General features: G+C 43.8%; 3 protein-coding genes across 9 annotated transcripts in view; all 3 read right to left on the reverse strand.

Moving 5' to 3' along the window:
- The window catches only part of LOC126565322 (40S ribosomal protein S5), a 326,252-nt gene that overhangs the window by 259,611 nt on the left and 45,614 nt on the right, over positions 1 to 21,027 (reverse strand). The gene's annotated exons all lie outside the window — the stretch shown is intronic.
- LOC126564152 (protein PALS2) overlaps positions 1 to 21,027 on the reverse strand; it is a 536,462-nt gene that overhangs the window by 6,816 nt on the left and 508,619 nt on the right. The window contains exons 1-2 of one of the 4 annotated variants that reach the window (XM_050221099.1): positions 19,281 to 19,759; positions 8,357 to 8,478 (exon numbers count right to left, since the gene is read on the reverse strand). The exons of 1 other annotated variant lie outside the window; for it this stretch is intronic. In XM_050221099.1, coding sequence (XP_050077056.1) covers positions 8,357 to 8,478; positions 19,281 to 19,746 — 588 coding nt within the window. In that variant the 5' untranslated portion in view covers positions 19,747 to 19,759. Of the gene's footprint in view, positions 1 to 3,840; positions 3,881 to 8,356; positions 8,479 to 12,784; positions 12,880 to 19,280; positions 19,760 to 21,027 lie in introns of those variants that run through there. 2 more of the 4 variants (XM_050221100.1, XM_050221101.1) reach the window with 2 other exon arrangements.
- LOC126565248 (uncharacterized) lies at positions 74 to 3,867 on the reverse strand. Its single transcript, XM_050222407.1, has 2 exons — positions 3,841 to 3,867; positions 74 to 930 (listed from the first exon to the last, which is right to left on the reverse strand). Exon 2 carries the CDS (start codon positions 889 to 891, stop codon positions 103 to 105), a length of 789 nt encoding a protein of 262 aa, XP_050078364.1. The 5' UTR covers positions 892 to 930; positions 3,841 to 3,867; the 3' UTR covers positions 74 to 102.

Below are 21,027 nucleotides of genomic sequence, written 5' to 3' on the forward strand. Positions count from 1 at the left end.
CTAAAGACTGGCGTTATTGTCATTCGTTTCGTTTGTACGTGGGGGAGGTGGTTGGACGAATGGTTGTGGACGGAATCCGTTCGTTGAATGGCCAAATGCTGTTTAGATGAACTTCGTGTCCCCGACCGGCATGGTCGAGACGGTACTGTGTGGAGTCGTAGGCCGCGAACCGGCTAGCGAGTGTGCAACGGAAGCGTTCAACGATTGCATCGTACCCATGCGCAGGTGTGCAAGATCTTCCAGCTTCGTCAGATCGGCCAGCTCCAGGTAGAGTGAGTACACCATCAACCAGCCGTAGATGGATGCGACGATGACGACACTCCAGATCAGCGTAATCAGTATGTTGTAGGCGAAGATCAGATCGTTCACGATCGAGAAGAACAGGAACGCTAGCAGACGGAACAGGGTAAAGATGGCGAATGACCACAGCCACGGTACAATCTTCGATTCGTACTCTTTGCGCAGAGCGTGCACCAGCATAATACTCGTCACCAGCACCACCAGGCCACCGATCAGTGAGAATAGAGCCGCCACCATGAGCGCGTTCCGAATATGCACATTCCCAACGTACACAAACTCGTACGAAATGATGTAGTAACCGTAGTGTGAAGATCCTGGCGCTGCCAACGCCAAACAGTACACGTCAAACACCGCGGTACCGATCGTGAAGATCGCCACAAAGATCGAGAACAGTCCCATAATGAATGCACCACGCTGAATGTCCAGATATTTGTTGTTGTGCAGGATCGGTTTCTGGTACCAGGGTATCATGACGGACTTCATCGAGCGCGATCGCTGCGAGTGTAGGTTTGACTGGGACCGGCTGGTAATGTGGGAGTAGACCGACGGTGTCGACCGGTACGTCGACGGTGTTTTACGTCCATAATTCATTTTGCTTCACGCTTCTGGCAGGTGTCTGCAGGCAGAGTACTGAAAGGAACGGAACGGTAAGTCTGGCAATCGAGCTAGCTAGGATCGTGGCTTCAACCACTACCTTAAAATGTCACCTTCGAAGGCAGAAACGGAAACACACTTGGCGATGACGATGTTTGAGAAATTTCACACCCATGAACTTGAGACACTTGACACGCGACCGGTGCGCCATCTAGTTGCAAACTCAGGGAATGCTTACTGGATCAGCGCTGGACTGACGTTGCGGTACTACTATTTTTCATGCGAAAAAATACCAATTCTCTTCATTAAACCTCAATGATAAATGTTTTCTATCGCGAAGGGAAAACAAGCTATGAACACAGTAAATGGCACAAAAATGATGCCCGAGCTCATCCCCTACTAGCAGTACGATGAACCCGAACGAACGAGACTCTCTTAATCGATCAAACGAGAAATTTCAAGCTAAACAATAAACAGTGAAGGGAACATAAAACAAAAAAAAACGCGTTCGACACTAACTACGGGACTTCACGCTCACTGTGGAACTAGAAGAAAAGTAGCTGGAAGTTGCCAACAACCCGGGGAAAGTTAGCTCAAAATTTATGTTTTGTGCCATTTTCTTTTTATTTTTCAAAATAGGGAAAACGCATGTTCATGGAATTCTACTTCTCGTGGATTTCTTTTGATCCATAAAACCTTCCTAACAATTTTTTTTCCGTAAGTTTCTAGCTTTTGTTTGCTCGGATATCTTCCTTTATTTACTGTTTCTATTTGCACCTGCCTAGAGTCGATGTTTTCACACGTTTCGTTAGCTCAATTTTGTCAATGTTCAGTTTGGTTGAAATTTCTCGTCATCGCAAGCTGGTCGTCGTTCTTTCGAGTGTAGTTTACCGTAATTTCTTACATTCGTTTGTGCCATTTTAAGTTGTTGCTTATCACAGCAAACAGTTAACGTTGAGGTGCATACAGGACGATGTGTTGGTAGAGCGTATAGGGGTTTGGCATGCTTCGAAGGTAAATACATTTACAAGCTATTTAGCAAACACTAAATAGACGCTAACGAGTATTTACTTTTGAATTCAGTTGCCGCAAGAAAACACTTGTACGTCTGTCAAGTAAGCGATAGTCGCGACACAAACATTCAGAATCCAATTACAACTATGGATATCATTATCGGCTAGTAAATGTCACTATTGAATTAAATTGAAGATAAAAAGGCTCTCTTTTTATGGTGCCCCACTATCTTATCCTCAACCTTATAAACCCACCTCACGCGCTCGATCGCTCATTGCTCAACTGCATCCGCCACTACTTTCAGCTAACTTTAAGCTAGTGGGTAGCGAGCAAAAGTAAACAAACGGAATACATTCAACCGGCTTTAAATCGTGTCACCTTCAAGCGTGGATGAGACTCCCCTTTTTTGCAATTAGGCGCGAGAAAATTGTCGCCAACCTTAAATAGAGGTTAACTGTTTACCAATAAATCCACCACACGTCCACACCCGTATCCGGCGCCTGTGTTGTGGAATGCGTGGCGATAGTAAAACAAAAAGTGAAAACTTGCCCGTTTATCATTGCATAACAATAAGCAGCAAAGTAAAGGCTTATGTTAGGTGAAACTATGTGCTGTTACACGGGTGTTTGGTATGCTTTTTTACCAGTTTCAGTTCCCGTGTATCTCTCTCCGTGTGTTTCATTTCCCTTTTTCTTTCCCTCAACGCTTAGTGGTGTAAGTATGCCATCTTGCAAACTGCATCGCTCGTACATAAAAGCAACTCTTCAACTTCAAGCAGAGATCTCATGCTTATGCTTTAGCTTTTAAATGTGTTGGTGGAGCTTGGAGGAGGGACCTCCAACACACAGAACGGTAACTTCTCCGACCATCAGCGAGAAACAGGTTTTCTCATCGCGATCGCTCCACCGGTGTAACTCCGACAGAGGCGCGCATCTATGAAGGTTTCTTCGACTACGTTCGCTTTGTTTTCACCATTCACCCTTCCTTCCTTTACAACCCTTTCAAACACATTCCAGCGTGACTTCAGTGCCGAGAACAACGGCGCGAGACCTCCCATCAGTGGAGTGAAGTCAACGTAAACAACTCCGGCACCGGTAAGCTTCTCTCTCACTCTCGCGAGCCACAACTTCTCATCGCGATGGATGAGAATACGCGAAATGCGCTTATTGCCTTCTTTGGGATCCCCGTCACAAGATACCTTGAGCAGTGGATCTACAACGACGTCGACAGCAAAGTGAGCCGTAAAAGCCGATTTCTCTCTCTCTCTCTCTTTGTCTCTCTGTCCCCTTAAAATGATGCGATCGAGGCGACGCACAAAGACGATCAAGTTGGAGGCCCTGAAGCCCCAACTTGGAAGATCGCACCTATACTGATGCGAGCGAGTAACTGAGTGCTAATTATGGGTGGATACCTCACCAGCAAGATCTTCGGTGACTCAATGTTACGTCGTGTGCCTTTTTTTTTTTGCTGTCATTTGAGAAAACGCCCTAACGCAGAGAATTCTTTTGCTTTAACTTGGGGGAAGTTTTTGTACGAAACACATCCCCCCTCGAGAACGGAGGATAACATACAACTCCATTGTTTTCTACTCTACAGGTAAGCGTTGACCACACTCTGGTGGAGGCCATTTTGAATCGAAATGACCCTTTGCGGTCAGCGTGCATTTTCTCTTGGGGGGGTTAGCTGTTCTCGTTTCCAGTGAGAGTTTTACGAGGGTTTATGCTTCTTCACTTTAGCCGTCAATTGTCACATTGTCCATTCAACCTTCTATACAACCTGCTGCCCTATCCGTGTACTGTATGCACCACACATTAACGAACCTTAACGCTATGGAAAGCTTTGTGTGTTTCACAACACTCCCTTTTAACCCACCATTTCCCATCCCATTCTATTAGGGAGGGAAAACTAACCCCACAAAATGATGGTACACACCTTAAATTTAACCTCCTTCACTTGGTGTGGTCGTCTTCGATGGCGTTGCTGCACTCCTTACGATAGCGGGTGCTTCTGTTCTGTTCACTGTGATATCGATTTTTGCGGTCTTGGTCTGGTCTGGGTTTGGGCCCTTCTGCGCAACTATGAATCACCCGTCGCCGCTAGCAACGGTCACGAAAACGCGAATACACTGCACACCACGCTGGCCAATACATACACGCACACACGCACTCACACAATTTCCTGTACGTATGCAAATCTTCACAATTTCACCGCACTGCTTCCACCCGGATCGATCACGATCGCTCAAGATCGTCACCGGAGTTTCGAACCCCCACACACAATGCCACAATCACACAGAGTTCAAACAACAAACGACACGTCAAGCGTGACACGCACCTACAAAAACCCGTGATGCACAGTGAGTCGTTTTAGGGAGTTTTGGGGCGGCGGAACTGCAGACAGATTTTCGGGGGTTGAAAAGGGAGGGGTGAATGTAATGGGCCCGTGAGGTTGTTGCCGTTCGATAGCGCTCCAGAAGCACACGCAACTACCAGCGTGGATGGTTCTCTCGCAAATGAACTCAACCACACGAAACTCGCGCGCAACGGTTCGCAACCGCGTTCAACGTTCGAATCGCTAGGGAGCGTGTGAGTGACCGGTGAGCTACCGAGGAATTCCTATATGCGAGTGAGACGGTCGTGGTGAATATGGACAGTTTGTGAACACTTGTGTGGTGAGTATGCTACGCAGGTTATGTTTTATGTTGAGCAATGACGGTTGAGGGAATGGGCATTGGATAGGTGCATGGAGGGAGTTCGTTTGTGTGTGATGAATAGCGAACGAGAAGCCTGTAAAGGTATTTGGTGGTGCTTGTGTTTGTTGGACAGTACAACAACTATACTTTGGACGACTAATTTCATGCTAGTTTTTTTTTATCTTGATCATATTTTACAGTACTTACAATTGTTTAAATTGTTACGTGTATAGTGTCATTCTTTAGTTTTTTATATAAAGTTTTATTACCTTAAAATAAATTTTGAAAAACGTCTCTGTAGTCTTTTTGCACATTTTATTAGTTCATCTTTTTATTAAAACTTTTGTTATAAAAATACCTTTTTTAGAGAAACATTCTAAAGTTTAGAATCTCTATTTGCATACCTTTTATACAAACATATCGTTTTCAACTCTTATTGAATATGTTCTGTTCTCTTCTTACTCGATTATCTACAATACGAAACCGCCTCAAACGCAATCATCTCTCGTGAGAGTTTGAATTGATTGCTTATGAAACATCTAACGCCATAAATATGCATATCCTCCCATCAACAGGTTTCCGTTCGTTTAATGACGAAACACACCGCGCTTGCATACGTCAGATGATGCATTCTACCGTCGAGAACCCTTCATTCCCACCACTCCGAATTACCAGCCGTGTGCCAGTCGTCTCGCTAGAAGAACGACGTAAGCAAACAAAGCACATCCATCCGTTGCTCAAGAGCTTGCTTGAAGAGTGAGAAATAGAACAACATCGGTCGTGTAGGAGTAGGATCATCGGTCAGCAAAAATCTACCAACTCGTGCGAGAGTTACAGAAGATCACAGCCAGACCAGACGGACCAGACCAATGCTCACACTGAAACGCTGCACAAAGAAAACATCATTCAGGCGAATCAACGCATACTTTCCGTGGTTTAGAAATAAGCGATCGTTTGTTCGGCGGCAGAGGTGACGCTGGTCAAGACTACGGACCGTCGAGGTTCTCCCAGCACGTTCGTTACTATCTGTGACGGTGCGACCGGAGTGCGTGGGTCTGATGTTTTTCTTTCCCGTGCAGACCCTTCGCGTCACAAAACGTCGACGACGTGGCAGTGGCAATTATGAGACGTAATAAGCGAACTGCCACAGCGCGTTCCTCAACATCCATAAACCATACCGAAAGCGCATTCAACTCCGATCTCGTGTATATCAACCGCAGCAGGTGTTTTGATCACCAGCAAGGAAAATTTGTAAAACAAAGCCATCTCACAACCCGGTGGAGGAGACAGAATGTACGGGTGACGGCAATTATCGTTCCGAAGCTTCGTCACCTTCGGCGAACGCATCCGTGAAGCATACCGTACGCTGATTAATTGTTTTATAAATATGCTATGATCACCGGCGGCAGCGGGCGTGTGCCGTGCCGAGAAGTACGATCATAAACATGACAAAGTTAATGATGTACCCAATGAGTCCTAAGCGAGCGGAAAGAATTTGGACGCATTAATGTGTCGCTCCGAAATGCCCAGACGGCAAATTGGAACATATTCTTAATGACAAGTTAACCTTTTTCTTCTCGTGCAACCTCGGACATTATGAAACGAAAGTGAAACCAACTCCGATTTCGATTACACACTGCGTAAACATAGTTACGCGAACTTAATCTCCGTGACCAGCCGTCTGTCATGAAACACCGTAACAATTCCGTGACCACAAGATACCTTTAAAAGGCGACACACTTCTCGCTGTGGTGCATAAATGTTTCGACAAACAACTTCGATTTCACAACGAAAAACGAGATGCATCGTCCACTGGTACTTACCTACCTTTCCCTCGATAGATTCAGGGCACTATAAGGGCGCTTTTCACTTAGTGTGTATGTGTATAAGAAGGTGTTAATAAGCTTTAAGTGACTTGCTGTACTATTTCTAACCCTTTCAGGCCGAAAAACCTATAAAAAAGCTAGCACACACAGTCGAAACCTTCCCAGCTCAAATGCTAAAGTTCTGATGTCATTTCCAGACTTGAAGAGTTCCACTCTTTCTTGATGTCTCCAAATGAAAACATCATTTCATTTCTCCAGGACAAAAAGATTTAACTCTATGCCCACAAACACACACACCCAAATCGTTCCAGACGTTATTGTGTGGGTTTAGCAGACTTAAGCCGGTTGCAACTGCTACAGCCCTTTTCCATTTCGGCAAATCACCCTCGCAGCCCACCCATCGCCAACCACAAAAACATAAACCTGCTTATGTTGGCTTGACTGCTTCATACACACCAATACACATCGAGAGAGAGAACAACAAAGCGTACAGTGCGTTAACGAATTTTTGGAACCGGTTTTTAAAAATACTGCGATTGGAGCTCATCAGTGATGAGAAAATGAGTTGCTCAAATTAACTTAGTGTGTGGGTCGCTATAGGGGGTATGATTGCCGATTTTCTTTGTGAGTGTGTGTGCGAGTTGTATGCCGACGAAGAATGCCGGTCCAGTTGGATACGTCGTCGGGGTGGAACTTTCATTTCGGGCCGTTTTTGTTTTGGTACCGTGCCCAGAAGAACTTGGAGCCGTGGAAGTCTTCCTAAGCGTGAATAAATTAATGAGCTAGCTGGGCGTTTCGATCTTGGCCGGCATCGAAGCGGAAGACGTAAAGGGGAATGTTGTAAGGAGATGCAAAAAAGGAACCACTGGATATTAAGAACCTTCGTTTTTGGGTAGCTGATCCGCCCATATGTTTTGCGAAATTTTTGGCTTCACATTTCTGGTTGAAAATTTGACTGTGTTGGCAAGACATGGAGGAAGAACAAGTTTTACCCTGGTACATGGATAATGAACATGTTCGCTACGATATTAAATTTCAATTTTAAATGTTTGCAAGTGACTGTTAAACAGCTCCTTTTTTGCTAGGTTAAAACCAAAAACATTGAGTCGTAAATATTTTGTATCCCTTAACGGACATGCAGACCGTTGTTTTATGACCTGGTAAAGCCTAACAATTACTAGACAATGTTCCACCGACCAACTAAAAAACCTTCAATGTTCTACACTACATAACATCAACCAATCTTACATTGTACATCTTCCAAAAAGGCCAACTCCCATTGCCAAGTTTTAACCAATTTAAACCAATCTGATTTAATTGCAATTCATCAATGTAAGCATCTGCCCTAACCTCCCCCGGCTGGAGTCACCAGCCCTGCTGCACCCGAAGGTGATGGAAGGTCACTGATTCATGACCAATTAGCTTTTTCCGACACACATTTACGCGCACATCAACCCGGACAGCCAATTTACGCTCCCTCAGCCACGAAACGACCACCATCTCTACTGACATAGTTCCTACACAACAGGGAATGGTTAGTTACGCACGCGTTGCATCCAACTTACTCCACTTCCAAAAGCATCTTCCCTCCGGTTGTGTCCCTGGTTCCCTGGTTTCGATTTTGGGGAAACCGAAAGGAAATATGTGTCACTCGACCAATTAACCGCGCAACACTTTATGTGCAACGAAAATTGGCTCCGCAGCCAATCCAATTAGTGAAAATAAACAACCCCTAGTTTGCCTTAATGCTGTACCTTAGGTCCTTTGGCCAAATGATGTCCAGTGGGACCAACGTGTGGGGGCGAACGATCGTGTTGGTACACGTACACTCCAAAACTGTCAGCTCGGACGCATAAGCGTGTGGTAAGTTATTCAATTACCCGTTCAACATCTGGTCCACAACGACACCAAACGTACGAATTTTACCTACCTTTATCAACTGCGTGACAGCTGGATTGGCCAATATTCCTTGCAGAAATACCAGATCCGTTTCGTTCGCTTCCGAGCGTCCATTGAGATCGGTCAAATTTTCACGCACGTGTTGAAATGCAGCTGCAAGAAGAAAAGGGAAGAAACCATAAGATTTTAGACCGATAGAATCAATCCGTCCCCCAACGAAGAACACCATTATCACCCCCATCCACCACTAGTCATTGTCTGAAGTTAACGCTGAGCATATATCACATTACCACTTCCAACAGGGAATAAAAATAATGTAAGGTCGGCTAATATCCCACGTGAAACGCGATGCGTACCAATTTTATTGGGACATTCTTTCTATCGCTTTATGATAGCGCACACAGACAAAAACACACATACACACACTCGCTGCGGGGCAAAATTGTGTAATTGCCCCATTACCTTGCCAGACCATGTTCACCAATATCCTGCCCAAGCACATCGTACACCACGTAAGTGGATCGGAGAGGATTTACACCCAACGGCTTTATGGCGTACGTTACAGCGCGGATGATACTGAACACTGCTGTAAGACCGGCAGCAATAGGCAACGATAAGCAGAGCTTAAAAGGGATTGGCATTAATGGTCGACCGCTACAAAGTAACTTTACCGGGAATGGGCCGAACGCACACGGTCTCGCAAGGGAAATAAAGTTGAAGTCAATAAAAAATTGGATGCTTTTCTGCCGCTGTGTTAGAATTGTGTAAAAATTCGAGTGAAAACGTAAACTTTGTTGAAACTGAAAGCTGACCATGAGCAGATTTCATGAAAAGCAAATTCAGCAAAGCAAATGATTGAAACTTTCATTTTGAAACCTAGGCAAATGATTTAAGGACTCACTATTATTGGTGAGTACTTGAGATGCATCAAAGTTTCAACGGAAATTAAACAGCGCACGCCAAACTTCGCAAGGATCTTCCGAAGGTGTGCCTCCCTAATGTTTAAGAACTCAAAATCGTTAATCTATTCAAAAAATTATAAGCCTTTACTCATACAAAAAGTATTTGTCAATTCAATTGGATCATTTCTCAACTATAACTGCGTGGAAAATCCTTATGCGAACAGAATATAGATAGATTTTCTTGAGAAGGTTTGTTCATTGCTTGAAAATGTCATTCCAAGGTATAAGTGACAAGAACAGTCTTGACGGGTTATCAACACATCAAATTTAATTAACTTTATCAAAACGATCATCATAATCAAAACACACCGAACAATCACATCCCGTGTTGATTTCCTTTTGTCCTAAAAATAATTGCACATGATATTTCCAGCCCTACTTGCTCTCGTCTCTGCACCTTTCAACGCCTACCGATAGTTTACAGCACAAACAAATCATTCCGCTCGACACTTTGAAGATGCTATTCATAATAATATTTATCTATATGTGCGCAGAGCCACACGGTTACACATCCTCCCCGTTTGATGTTCCGGGCTGGACCACCAGCCACGTACGACAAGCACACCGTGCGTCCTTCCTTCACCCGAGATAATCACAACTGAAACCCCTAATGCTGTAGTTGTTGTCTTTAAAATACAATATTTCCTTCGTACAAATAAACACCAAACCGCCCCCTGCTCGGTGACGCTGGCTGTGATAGGGGTGGTTTCGGTTGGAAAAACCGGTAAAGAAAAAACGCTACACACGCATCGCGAATGCCACCGGAAAAGTTACTGCAATTTGAGATTAGCATGTGCCCTGTTTCCCTTCTGCCTCCATCCGTGGCCTCGTTGTTGGAAAACGCGAGCAGTAAAATTTGAAGCGAGAAAACCGCTGCCAAGTGCCGGCAACGCCACCAACCACCAGCACGAGAAGTGATGGTTTGTTTATAACATTTCTCATCTTTAAGGTTTTTTTCCTTTTTTTTTTTTTTGGTTCAGTGAGAATGCTTTGGTGGGGCAATAATAAAACGGGCGTCTAGAGCAGCACAGCAGCAAATCCATGCTGTGATAATAATCCACTTTTGCAACATTTGGTGCTGCATATTTCTTCTACACTGGGTTGCCTGGGTCAACGGCAAAACCCATCCTCAAAAACCTTGTCAACGGCTTGTGGCGGACGTTTTGCAATTTACGATTCAATACATTCGCCTTGCTAGCCGGAGGTGTTGATGATCGCCCTGTACTCCGTTGAACAGTGTAACGTTGCAAATCCTCACGGGAGAAAAGTTGTCGTCGTTGCCGTCGTCGTCGATCGGTCTGCAGGCGCTAATATGTTAAGCGATGCGAGCATACGATTGCACTCGTTTCTTTACATTAGTTTTTACTGGGTATGAATTTATGGCTCAATGCAAATGGATTTCGAGGCAAAGGGAAGGGAGGGATTGAGCGGTTTAGAAAATGTTAAAGGATGATCTCCTTCAAAAGGACCTGACGAAGATAAACCCCCAATCGAACAATGTATGATAATGAGCGTCATAAAAAATCGTATTATTCAAAGCTCTTTGTCACGTCGCCTAAGCAACTACGAGTGAAGCTTCTGGTTTTCTCATTGTTCTTGTTATTAGCAGATTATAGTGGATTATTACAGTGACGGCCAATAAAAAATAGCAGCATCCGAAGTAAAAATTTCAAAAACGATTTCTAATATGATCTCATTTTTATTTTGTATGTCACTGTATGTACCACTGAATAATTTGATATGGGAAATCACATTTTCTTTTTGGGTAATTTTAGCTAGTATTGCCATTTTGATTGAGACATTTTATTTTCTGTTTTTTGCTTATATCTTATTTCGTCCTCGAAGTATTTAGTTTTGTTTTTTTTTTTTGCAATTTAATTAATATTTATTATGACGGCCCAACTCCTTATTGAAACGCCGCTTGTGATTAATTTTTTTCCATTCATTTATGGTTTTAGGTGTGCTTTATTTTGTTTTTAAATAATTTAAACAATTGTTTAATTGTTATACCTTTTATAAATTTTGGGTTCTACTTTCTGGGTACTCTTATTTCAATTTTTGTTATTTTCTTTTAATGTTTCAATTATTCAAAATTGTTCAAACAACCAAATTTGGTGTTAACTGTCTCAGAGTTAAAGGTTTTGTATGATTATAGATAATTTTTAGTTTGTTTGTTCTATTTTATTCATGTCGTAGCAATTTTTCCTTTTTAATTAATTCATGCACAGAATCTCTCGATTTAATTCTTTTTTAGTTTGCCTCTTGAATTGTTTCTTTATTATATAGGTTTTTTTTAGTTATGATAAAATGACATTCATTACCAATTAATAAATGACCCAGAACGAAATGAATAATCATATGAGTTTCTAAGACTTTTCATCCTTTAAACAATTTAGCACATCCTTAGGATTAGTTCATCATTATTAACTTTCTTCTCTAATTTTTAAACTCGATACAAAGATCGAAATTAGGTTTTTACAAAAAATGCTCTTAAACAGTGTTTCCTATTGGCATCATACTGAAAAAATACTTCAAACTCATTTTACCTCGCATCAAAAGAATCGCAATAAAATTATTTATAGACGCAAGTGTTTGTACCTTCAATCATTATAGTCCCAAGATCATAGTTCCTTTCTTTCGCCCCTAACTACCAAAAACCTAACGCGATACTAATCATCCCAAATCACCCCGCCTTCAGCAGCATCTAGCAAACAAACAGCCCGTACAAGCATCATTGCCCAATAAAACCCGAGCATGTCTAATTTAATTGCCTATACATCCATTTGCAGACCACCAAACAACGCTCACCCTCTACCATTGCTCCCATCCCATATTTAGATCATCAGTTTACGATCGGCATTTACTAATCAATTAAATCAAATCTCACTCACAGCGCCGCACACACACATACGTGCGAGCACTCGGGTAACATTAAAGGGGCACTTGAAAAATTGCAGATACCGTAGATCCTCTAAAATCACCGATCATGATGCATGATTGAAGTACGCCAGACGCGACTATTGGAAGAAACCCCTGTCCGAGGAACTAGGCCGACCGCGTTGCTCTTAGATTATCTTAGTGGTTGAGTAGCAGCAACAACAACAGCAAAAAACACACATCATTAGTGCGTCGCTTCCGAAAAACCACGAGTTAGAAAAACGTGGGACACATAGAAAAGGGGACACAAAACGAAGAAAAACAGCACCGCAGCAACGACTTTAAACGCACCACAAAACCCCCGTGTACCGAAATATCGTAATGAATCTTTTACAGGAACCTCGTGGCACGCACCACAGCGCAAACGACGCTTGGACGTGGACGTGCTGGTGTAAATTTACTTTCTATTTTCATTTTCACTTTCCACATTTTCAAACAGCCGGCACTTCCCGGTGTGGTTTGCGCGCGAAAAAAAGAAACACACACAGACAGGGAGAACCCTTACGGATTAGTCGACGAAGGTGAGCTGTCACTCGCCCTCCCGCCGACGACCGACTTACCATTGTCGAGTTTGGTGCTGCCGTATCGATGCATCGAATCCATGCTGGCCAGCAGCTCCCGTTTGTCGGTGGTTTCCTTTTTGCCGAATCGTACCATCGTGCCGTGGGGAAGGCAATGGCCGGCATAGAGTGGGCGGGCGTGATTTAACACCAAGGAACAAAAAGGGATACGCAAGAATTGAGGTGCACTGAAGAATTTTTATATCTCACACACTGATTAATATATATTGATCGTGCACACTGATAACAAACAATTAAGCTTTTGTCATAAAACACAAACACAAACACTAAATCATATCAACACGCTTTGTTTACGGTTCGTCAAGACGCCACCTTTTATCACTGTCAGCGTACTTTTATGAGCGTAAATTAATTGAAATCTGAACTAAAAATAAAAACACAATGCAACACAATAAACCAACCATTAACATCATTAAAACCATGCACATAAAATCATTAGCGAGATGAGAAACCCGAAGGAAAACATGAGGAAAGCACAAGGATGCAGTAGATAAAAAATTCACTCAAAAACACTAATCCGTTTCGATGTCATACAACCGAGTCACAGGTTCGTTCTGATGGAAAACATATGTTACCGAGGGCCAAGGCAAGCCATGCCATGCCAACATGTCTTCGAGGTGAAAATGATCTTTAAGGGTCCTAATTAAACAGAGACTTAAAAACAACAGACTTGCTACCAAAACAACACACACACACACACACAATTTAAAAAACCACTGACTCTTAGGACTAAAAATAAAAGACACACAGTCATACAGAACACACAACGGCATGCAGCGCTTTCACGAAAAACAAAAAAAAATCATTTTTCGAAGTCATCCATAAAGCAGGAATCGGTTTGCTAGGTCCTTCCCCATTTTACTCGCTCATCGCCGATAGCCTTCCTGCTAATCCCGCTAAACGTTTTAATGATTGTTCCTGGTGACGAATGTCTGGCGCAATCGAATGACAGACCGTAACAGAGGATAAGCGCCAGAATGTGTAACAAATGTGCTATTCGAAACATGCCATAAGTGTACAAACAACAGGAAAAGCGGCGCTAAGATCGCAACAAAACCTCACGCCCAACAACTACCGGCAAAGCGTATTGCAAAACGACTAGAACCTGGTGGGTAATTTAGCAAACACAACAACCAACAAGAATCACGCACTTGAGTACCACCAAGGAATTCGCGAAGCCGTATGCGATCGTTGTTGTCGGTTGGCTCTGTCACCAACACGCAGCACCCCCAAGGTTCGTCGGCTTCGTCCGGATTCTACGCGCGAAATTACGACCGTTGCCCGCGAACTGTTTTCTCGACCGTGCACTATCGTCAACTGACTCGGCCCGATCGGCTCGGACGTTGATTTTGGTACAGTCGGTCGCAAAAACGGGTGTCCGAAATCGCATCCCGCATCCGTGACGTCACACTACTGACGGGGGCGCTTGTTGAGATGAATCAAGCGATGCAAGAAGTACACCAAGAGCGAGAGAAACAGAGAGAAAAAATGAGAGCATTTTCCACTGGCTTGAAGAAAATTTCATCCGTTAGAGAACGACTCTATGACGACACGGTAACACAATGTGTGTGTGTGTGTGTGTGTGCGAGGAAAAATCCACACGAGATTGTGCTGATTGTAAGCACACACTCATCCTCGTGGTTGGCGGCAAACAACACCAACGGCATAGTACCGGCCAAGTAGGATTGTTTGGCGAGAGTCAACCGCTTCTAACTCTTCCGACTCTACACCGTCACGCGGAAAATTGACCGGCGAAAATTATCGATGACGACAAATGTGTTTACATTCGTTTGCTTTTGCGAACAAGCAAACAATAGCGTGTTTGCGAACAATTTGAAGGTAAACAATTCCCTTTTTTTTGGTGCTCCCCCGTCTCCCTTTAGGTTGTGTTCCTGTGTTCTGGCCTAGCTTGGGTGTATTGTTTTTGTGGGGAGGAAAACTCCTCCACACGCAACGTGGGATAACAACACTTGTTCACTACTGCCACGTCTTCTTCACCCAGAAGACCCATCTAATCGTAATGGAGTAACGTATCGTTCGATCTTCTTTTTCTGCTTGTCAAACAGCGTGTGTTTTGACATGTGAGTAAACTAACACCGATCCGTGTTGTACTACTAGCGACCGGACTCGCGAGGATGGTCCGCCGCGAACTAATAACCAACAATCAGGAACAGGAAAACACACGGGAAGGTCACACAATGTTTGGTTGTTTTAGGGACAGGAAGTTTGCAAACAATGAATGCAATTTGAAGTTATTAATTGCTTCAGGTTAGTAAGAAAGGAATTAGCGAATATACAACGCGAGGCTTTTGAACAATTGAACATCCCTGAAGTTTAGGAGATCTAAGATCTTTTATCTTTGGCTAACATTTTATTCCACTTTTGACCATTCTTCCAAATTTTTCGGTCCATTTTGTGTGTCTTTTCGTGGAAAAAAAACCTACAAAGAGCTCTATAAAGAACAAGTAATGATAAAATTCGAACCCAACTCTTCCAGAGTGAAAAACACATTTCCACGAACCTACCTTATGCATGGCCTGCTATTTGTGAAACAAGAATTCAGCAATGCATTTCACGAAAACTGAATGTAGCCTACAACATACTGTTAAACACTCCAAGTAATTATCAGATAAAGTCGTTTTCAAAGTGAAGGATGTTTTGAAAAAATAAACGAGTTGAGGATTGAAACGCTATTACTCTCTATATGGCACATTATCACTAAAAAAATCAATTTTTAGTATTTTTGACAATGATGTCGCTCAGGGTTGTCAATTGTTTATTACTTCAAAAACTCAATATTTTCTATAACGAGTGTTAAATACAAAGAAAACTAAATTTAGCTTTAATTCGAAGCAAATTCAACCTACATACAAACAAATAAAACTACTCCACAAAGCGTTCCCCTGTCGGTGTTATCAGCGTGATACGCACCATACCATTAGTCGGCTGCATATGTTTTGCATAATTGGGTCGTTTACATTCCCTCAAACCTCCAAAACACAACTGTCACCGATTTTTCATCCCATTATCCTCCATCGTTCCCGGCTTTCCGTTGCACCCATCACAACAAACAGACATGATAAATAGTGCTGAACCACTTTAACCCACTCGCAGCAAAAAGCCTCTTCAGTGGTTTTTACCCCTTTAAGCACACTTTCTTACAGAAAACCAAGCACACACGCACTACACGAATTTCACATTCCTCGTTTGCATACACCGCAACGAGTAACAGATCTTTCATGATGATTTTTTTTTTTCGTTTTCGAATGAAAACCTTCCATTTCCGAATGCGATCTCCAGTGACAACGATGTAACACGAGCAGTTGCTCCAGAGCAAAACAAAACCCCTGACAAACGTTCCGCCGGTCGGGAAAGAACTGGGAAGATCGATTTCATAGTCATGCTAGAGACATGGGGTGAGCATTCTGAGTGGGTGTCGTTGGTGGAAGCCAACTCAAGTCGTGAATTAAATATGACAGCATGAATTACCATTTCTTTTGGCGGTGAGAAAAAGTGAAAAAAGTGCAAAATACTGCATAGCAAAAATAAATGACACCCACTCCCAATGTTCTCCCCTATCGCAACCCTGGCGTATGCTCCAAGAATTATAAAAGCAAGTTTTTTTTTACATGCCGCATGCACCACCGCGGACGTTGGCTACCGATTTCCCTGCTGGTTCTGGTACTGTTGCACACACATAGCTCCATAAATCACCGAGGCGGGCGTGATCGAGTGCAACCGATGATCATGCAGGAGAAACACATACACACATCAGAGCAGCTAGGGATCGCCACAAACGCAGACAGTAAATTAATCGATTGGACGGCAGTGAGGCGTAATCTTAAATTATCCGGAAATCGTAGATAGATGGATGGGAATTTAATTTTCTTAATCGATACCTCGCCTCCGCCCAGCGCCGGTCGTCCGAGGATCGTCTAGCCAAATCCGATCGTCTACATGTGGAGCAAGTTAAACGTTAACGCAGGGAAGAAAGCCCATCCACCACACACCGGACGTTTTGATTGACGGTTGCGAATTGCCAAATGAGTTGAGCTGCGTCCCACTGTCTTATGACGCATACATCTGCTCTTCCCCTTTAGTAGAGAAGCTTAGTACGCTTAGTCACGCAACATTGGAAGCACAATATCTGGAGCACAGCGGATAACATATCTCAGTCGCAAGATCGTTTTCAGATGCTTCCTGCACGACATCTTCATCTTGTAATCATCACACTCAGCACACAGACGCGTTCCACTTTCCATGGAGCACACAGGTCATCTGGTGACAGTTATTTTCGGGGAAAAACAATTTTCCTCGCGTAGCACTGAAAACTCAATAATCACCTTGTGTCACTCTTCTCCGTTTTCCTCTTTAACACACACACACAGAGACGATCCTCGAAACACGTTCGGAAGTTGTTGACAGAAAAGTCATCAATTCGCCTTACGTTAGAGTTTTCCATACCCACGCGCGTGACCCGCGATGAAAGACAAACGGTTAATAGCTTTTTCCTTCCAAGAATATCCATTTAAGCACTGGCCCGACGACTCATTGTGCACCGAAAATTGCAGCAACGGCAGAATTCAACTCGCCATCCCCTTCAATCGTCCACGATCCAAGCCAGAGCGCGATGGATCCAAGAATCCGATCCTGGTTGATGATGCGAAATTCTCCCTCTTCTGTACCAAACTTTATCGCACGATCTACGCGAACTCGTCCGACAGGTTTTCTTCTCACGTTTTGCTTTACACTTTACGTCGGAAAACGGTGGTGATCGGCGCATACACCGTCGCCGTACAGCGCGAGATCGAGCGAGTTCAACAACACCACCGTCACAACTGACGGACGATCGGCAAGCCCACAGCCAACGGAAGCCTCCGACACGAGCTCGGACCACGGCCCGGGAAGCGTCAGAACGTTTGGGCCTGTTTGGTATGCAGATAGCGGGGGGTTGAGAGAAGGAGAGTCATTGAGAGCAGTGGTGAACTGTGAGGGCTTCACGCAACAAAGCCCGTTGGGGAAGCGCAGCATAACCGGTTGTTGTACGAGTGACCACGTTAAAGCCCCACATGGTGAGATAGCTCTAGAGATCTCTCTCGTTCTTCTCACATCTCACCTTAGGTGGCACTCAGACAGGTGTGAGAGAACTCACCAAAAGGTAAGGGAGGTCACTCACACAGTAATCAATCAACCAATCTAAACGCTTCGATTTTCTCACAATCGACCTGCATATTTCTCCCCTTATTTGTTATATTCCTGTTCTAGAATGTTTCTCCAAGCGCACCCTCATGCGAAAGGACACACGCAATGGACCTCACCGCCATCAGTATTACTATAAAAACACACGACATACACACGACCGTCTATTGGATTTTTTTTTTGGTGGAAGCGTGTGGTAGAAATATGACAAAAAGGGACGTCTGTTTCGTTCATTCACCTGTTTTTCAGGTCAATCGTAGCACGTGCAGAGTAGGCAGGGGTAATGTTTGGTCATGGCGTAGTAAACAGTGTGCAACGATGGAAACGAACACCATCACGGTACACGGGATAGAGGGACAAGAAGCGTCATTATATTTCATAACATATACGCTCGCTTGTGCCTCACTAAAGCTTCGAGGGAAGCCTCGAGAGTTGGAAAAGACCCTCGGGGATGTTTTTGTTATGGCAAGTATACTCTTGAGGGTTTATTTTTTCTTGTAGAAATAAGCTGGATTTCTTGACATACATTTATCAACTTCTTCACCTAATTTCGATGTCTCCACTATCATGGACACGATCTTAGAACAGCAAATTTAATTAACCTCACGAATCGCGTCGATTCTCTCTCTCTCTCTCTCTATCTCTCTCTTTGCTCCATTTAACGATTGGTTGTAAAACATATTTTGCATTTGCACCTGGAAGTTTCGCATGCTTTCTTCGACTTTTCATCCCGAATCGGAACACATCTTCACCTGCACCGCCTTCCTATCCTATATACCTCATCCATTGACGCTAATATCGACTAATTAGACAAATGGATAAACTGAATCTTCATTTCAACGTCTCGGATTGATTTTCGTTTTTTCGAAGAAACCCAAACACCCGCCGCACACGATAAGCTATGGCGCTGCTACTGCCGCGTTCTAATAATACGCGATCCATCGGATATACACCACAACACCACCAGTGTTGCAAGTAAATAAACCATCCACAATCGATATGCTTATGCTACGAAGCTACCGAAGAAAAGCGTCGAAGAAGACATTCGCCATCCCCCACCCGAGCGGCCACAACAGCTGTGCCAATAGTTTAACGTCGCATCACATTCTAGTAGATGGAGACGCCCAGTACACAGAGAAATGTGAGGTGTGAACAACAGGGATGTACCGGTTGGTGGTATTGGGATGGAAATTAAATTGGTTTTGGAAAATTTTGCCACCCACAAAAAAATACCCCCCCATCGAAGGAGTGGCAGAAGAAGCAGAATATGACTCACCGTGACCGTTGGCAAATTCCACGATTTTCTCCGAACTTCGCAGCAATCCAAAGTTGCTCCACAGGTTGTTGATGCGTTTGCCGAAGGAGCGTCGCTTGACGGCTTTAATCGCTGATTTGGCGCGCCTTCGATCCTTCCCCGGTTCGCGCTTGTCTAGGTCGGCCGTCTTTCTGATATCGTACCGATTGTCACCGTGATGGGGTAGATGTATCGTTACGGTACGATGTGCCGATATCACTGGCTGGCCTTCGGGAGAACGTGGCAACACTAGTGACGATGGTTCACTTCCCGACTCTGGTGAAGCAATCGGTGCCTTTGGTGATGTACCACGACGGGTGGATGTATGGTTACTGCCCAACATTGACTGGTTCGTTCGGAAAAACAGTCCCTTAAAGCTAGACATAAAACTGCCCGCCTTCTCCTTCGGGGACTGTTCCGGCGCTGCCGTCTGATAAAGGTGCACCATATTTGCATGCAAACACGTATGCCATGCACGAACGGACCGAGCCAAAACAGAGGGTTAGTAAGTATGGAGAGACTTCTTGCGCACGTTAACAATCGTCGCGACACAAACGAAAAGTTCACTGAACTGTAAAATGCTAATTTCACTTGTTGTGGTTGCGGCTCAGTCAATTCAATTTAATACTGGTGGTAGAGTGCACCAAAATGTTGGTCACTGGTACATTTCATATTTACTAGGTACAATGATCCACATCGACTCACACTCAAGGCACTGTCTAAGCTGAAGATTCACTAACAAGACACACGACTGTATTTGAATTCTACACCCCATGTCCAACAATCCCGATACTGTTCACAAGCCGTACCGCCAATTAGAAACAAACGATGCTTGAACTCCAGACACTCGTTGTCACACGTTGCGTAGTTATTGTCGTTAGCCGCGCGCCAATCGACGACCGTGTGTGAAGGCCCCGTGCAAGGCTGATCTACGACTGACGGTGGATGCTACACGAATGACGATACTTACAGACCCTTCCAAGGTCTACTAACAACCACAATGCCAAGAATAATACACGCCGATGCTTCTTCCCACTATGATGCGCTGCACACCGCTTCATGCTTAAACCTCTGGACCGGTGGACATGCTAATTACATTTACGCTTTCAAAGCCACCACGAGGGACCGCCACCTGGAGCAAACGCAATATTTTTTTGCTATATGTTTTCTTTCCTTCTTTCAATTTCGCTCACTAACAAACAACTCTGCGTCGTCGTCGTCATCGTGAGGTGGATTGTGTCGGTCACCATGGAACCGAAACGCGCCAACCAACAGTTGCCGGGAATTGAAGGATCGATCGTTACGTAATGGTGGCAGAAGCTAGCGGATATTGGAAACTCCTATTCGTTCTACTTCCGATGGGTGATTGATAAGTTGTGGACTATGATTGTAAAGCTTGTTTACGCCAAAAATATTGCACTATCACTTGGTGTTGGTTAGGTAGTGTGCTTCATCGCACATGGTCGAGCTTACCTAATATTTAAAGCTAATTTATCAATGGATATGGGAATGAGTTTCAACTGCGTATTTTCTTCTAAACTAACTAGTTAATAAAGCAAGAATCCACTTTAAAAATCATATCCAATCTATAATTTAAATTCAAATTGAACAAGCGAATGGGCCCTATAGTTCAATCTAGCGTCATCTGTGTTTGACCTGCATAAGCTAGGGGTAATTTTTTCGTGTAGTTTATGTTTTGTGAAACCTGATCGTTGTTGCCCAACTTTTC

The sequence above is a fragment of the Anopheles maculipalpis genome, chromosome 3RL, assembly GCF_943734695.1.
Source record: "Anopheles maculipalpis chromosome 3RL, idAnoMacuDA_375_x, whole genome shotgun sequence".
Classification (NCBI taxonomy): Eukaryota; Metazoa; Arthropoda; class Insecta; order Diptera; family Culicidae; genus Anopheles; species Anopheles maculipalpis.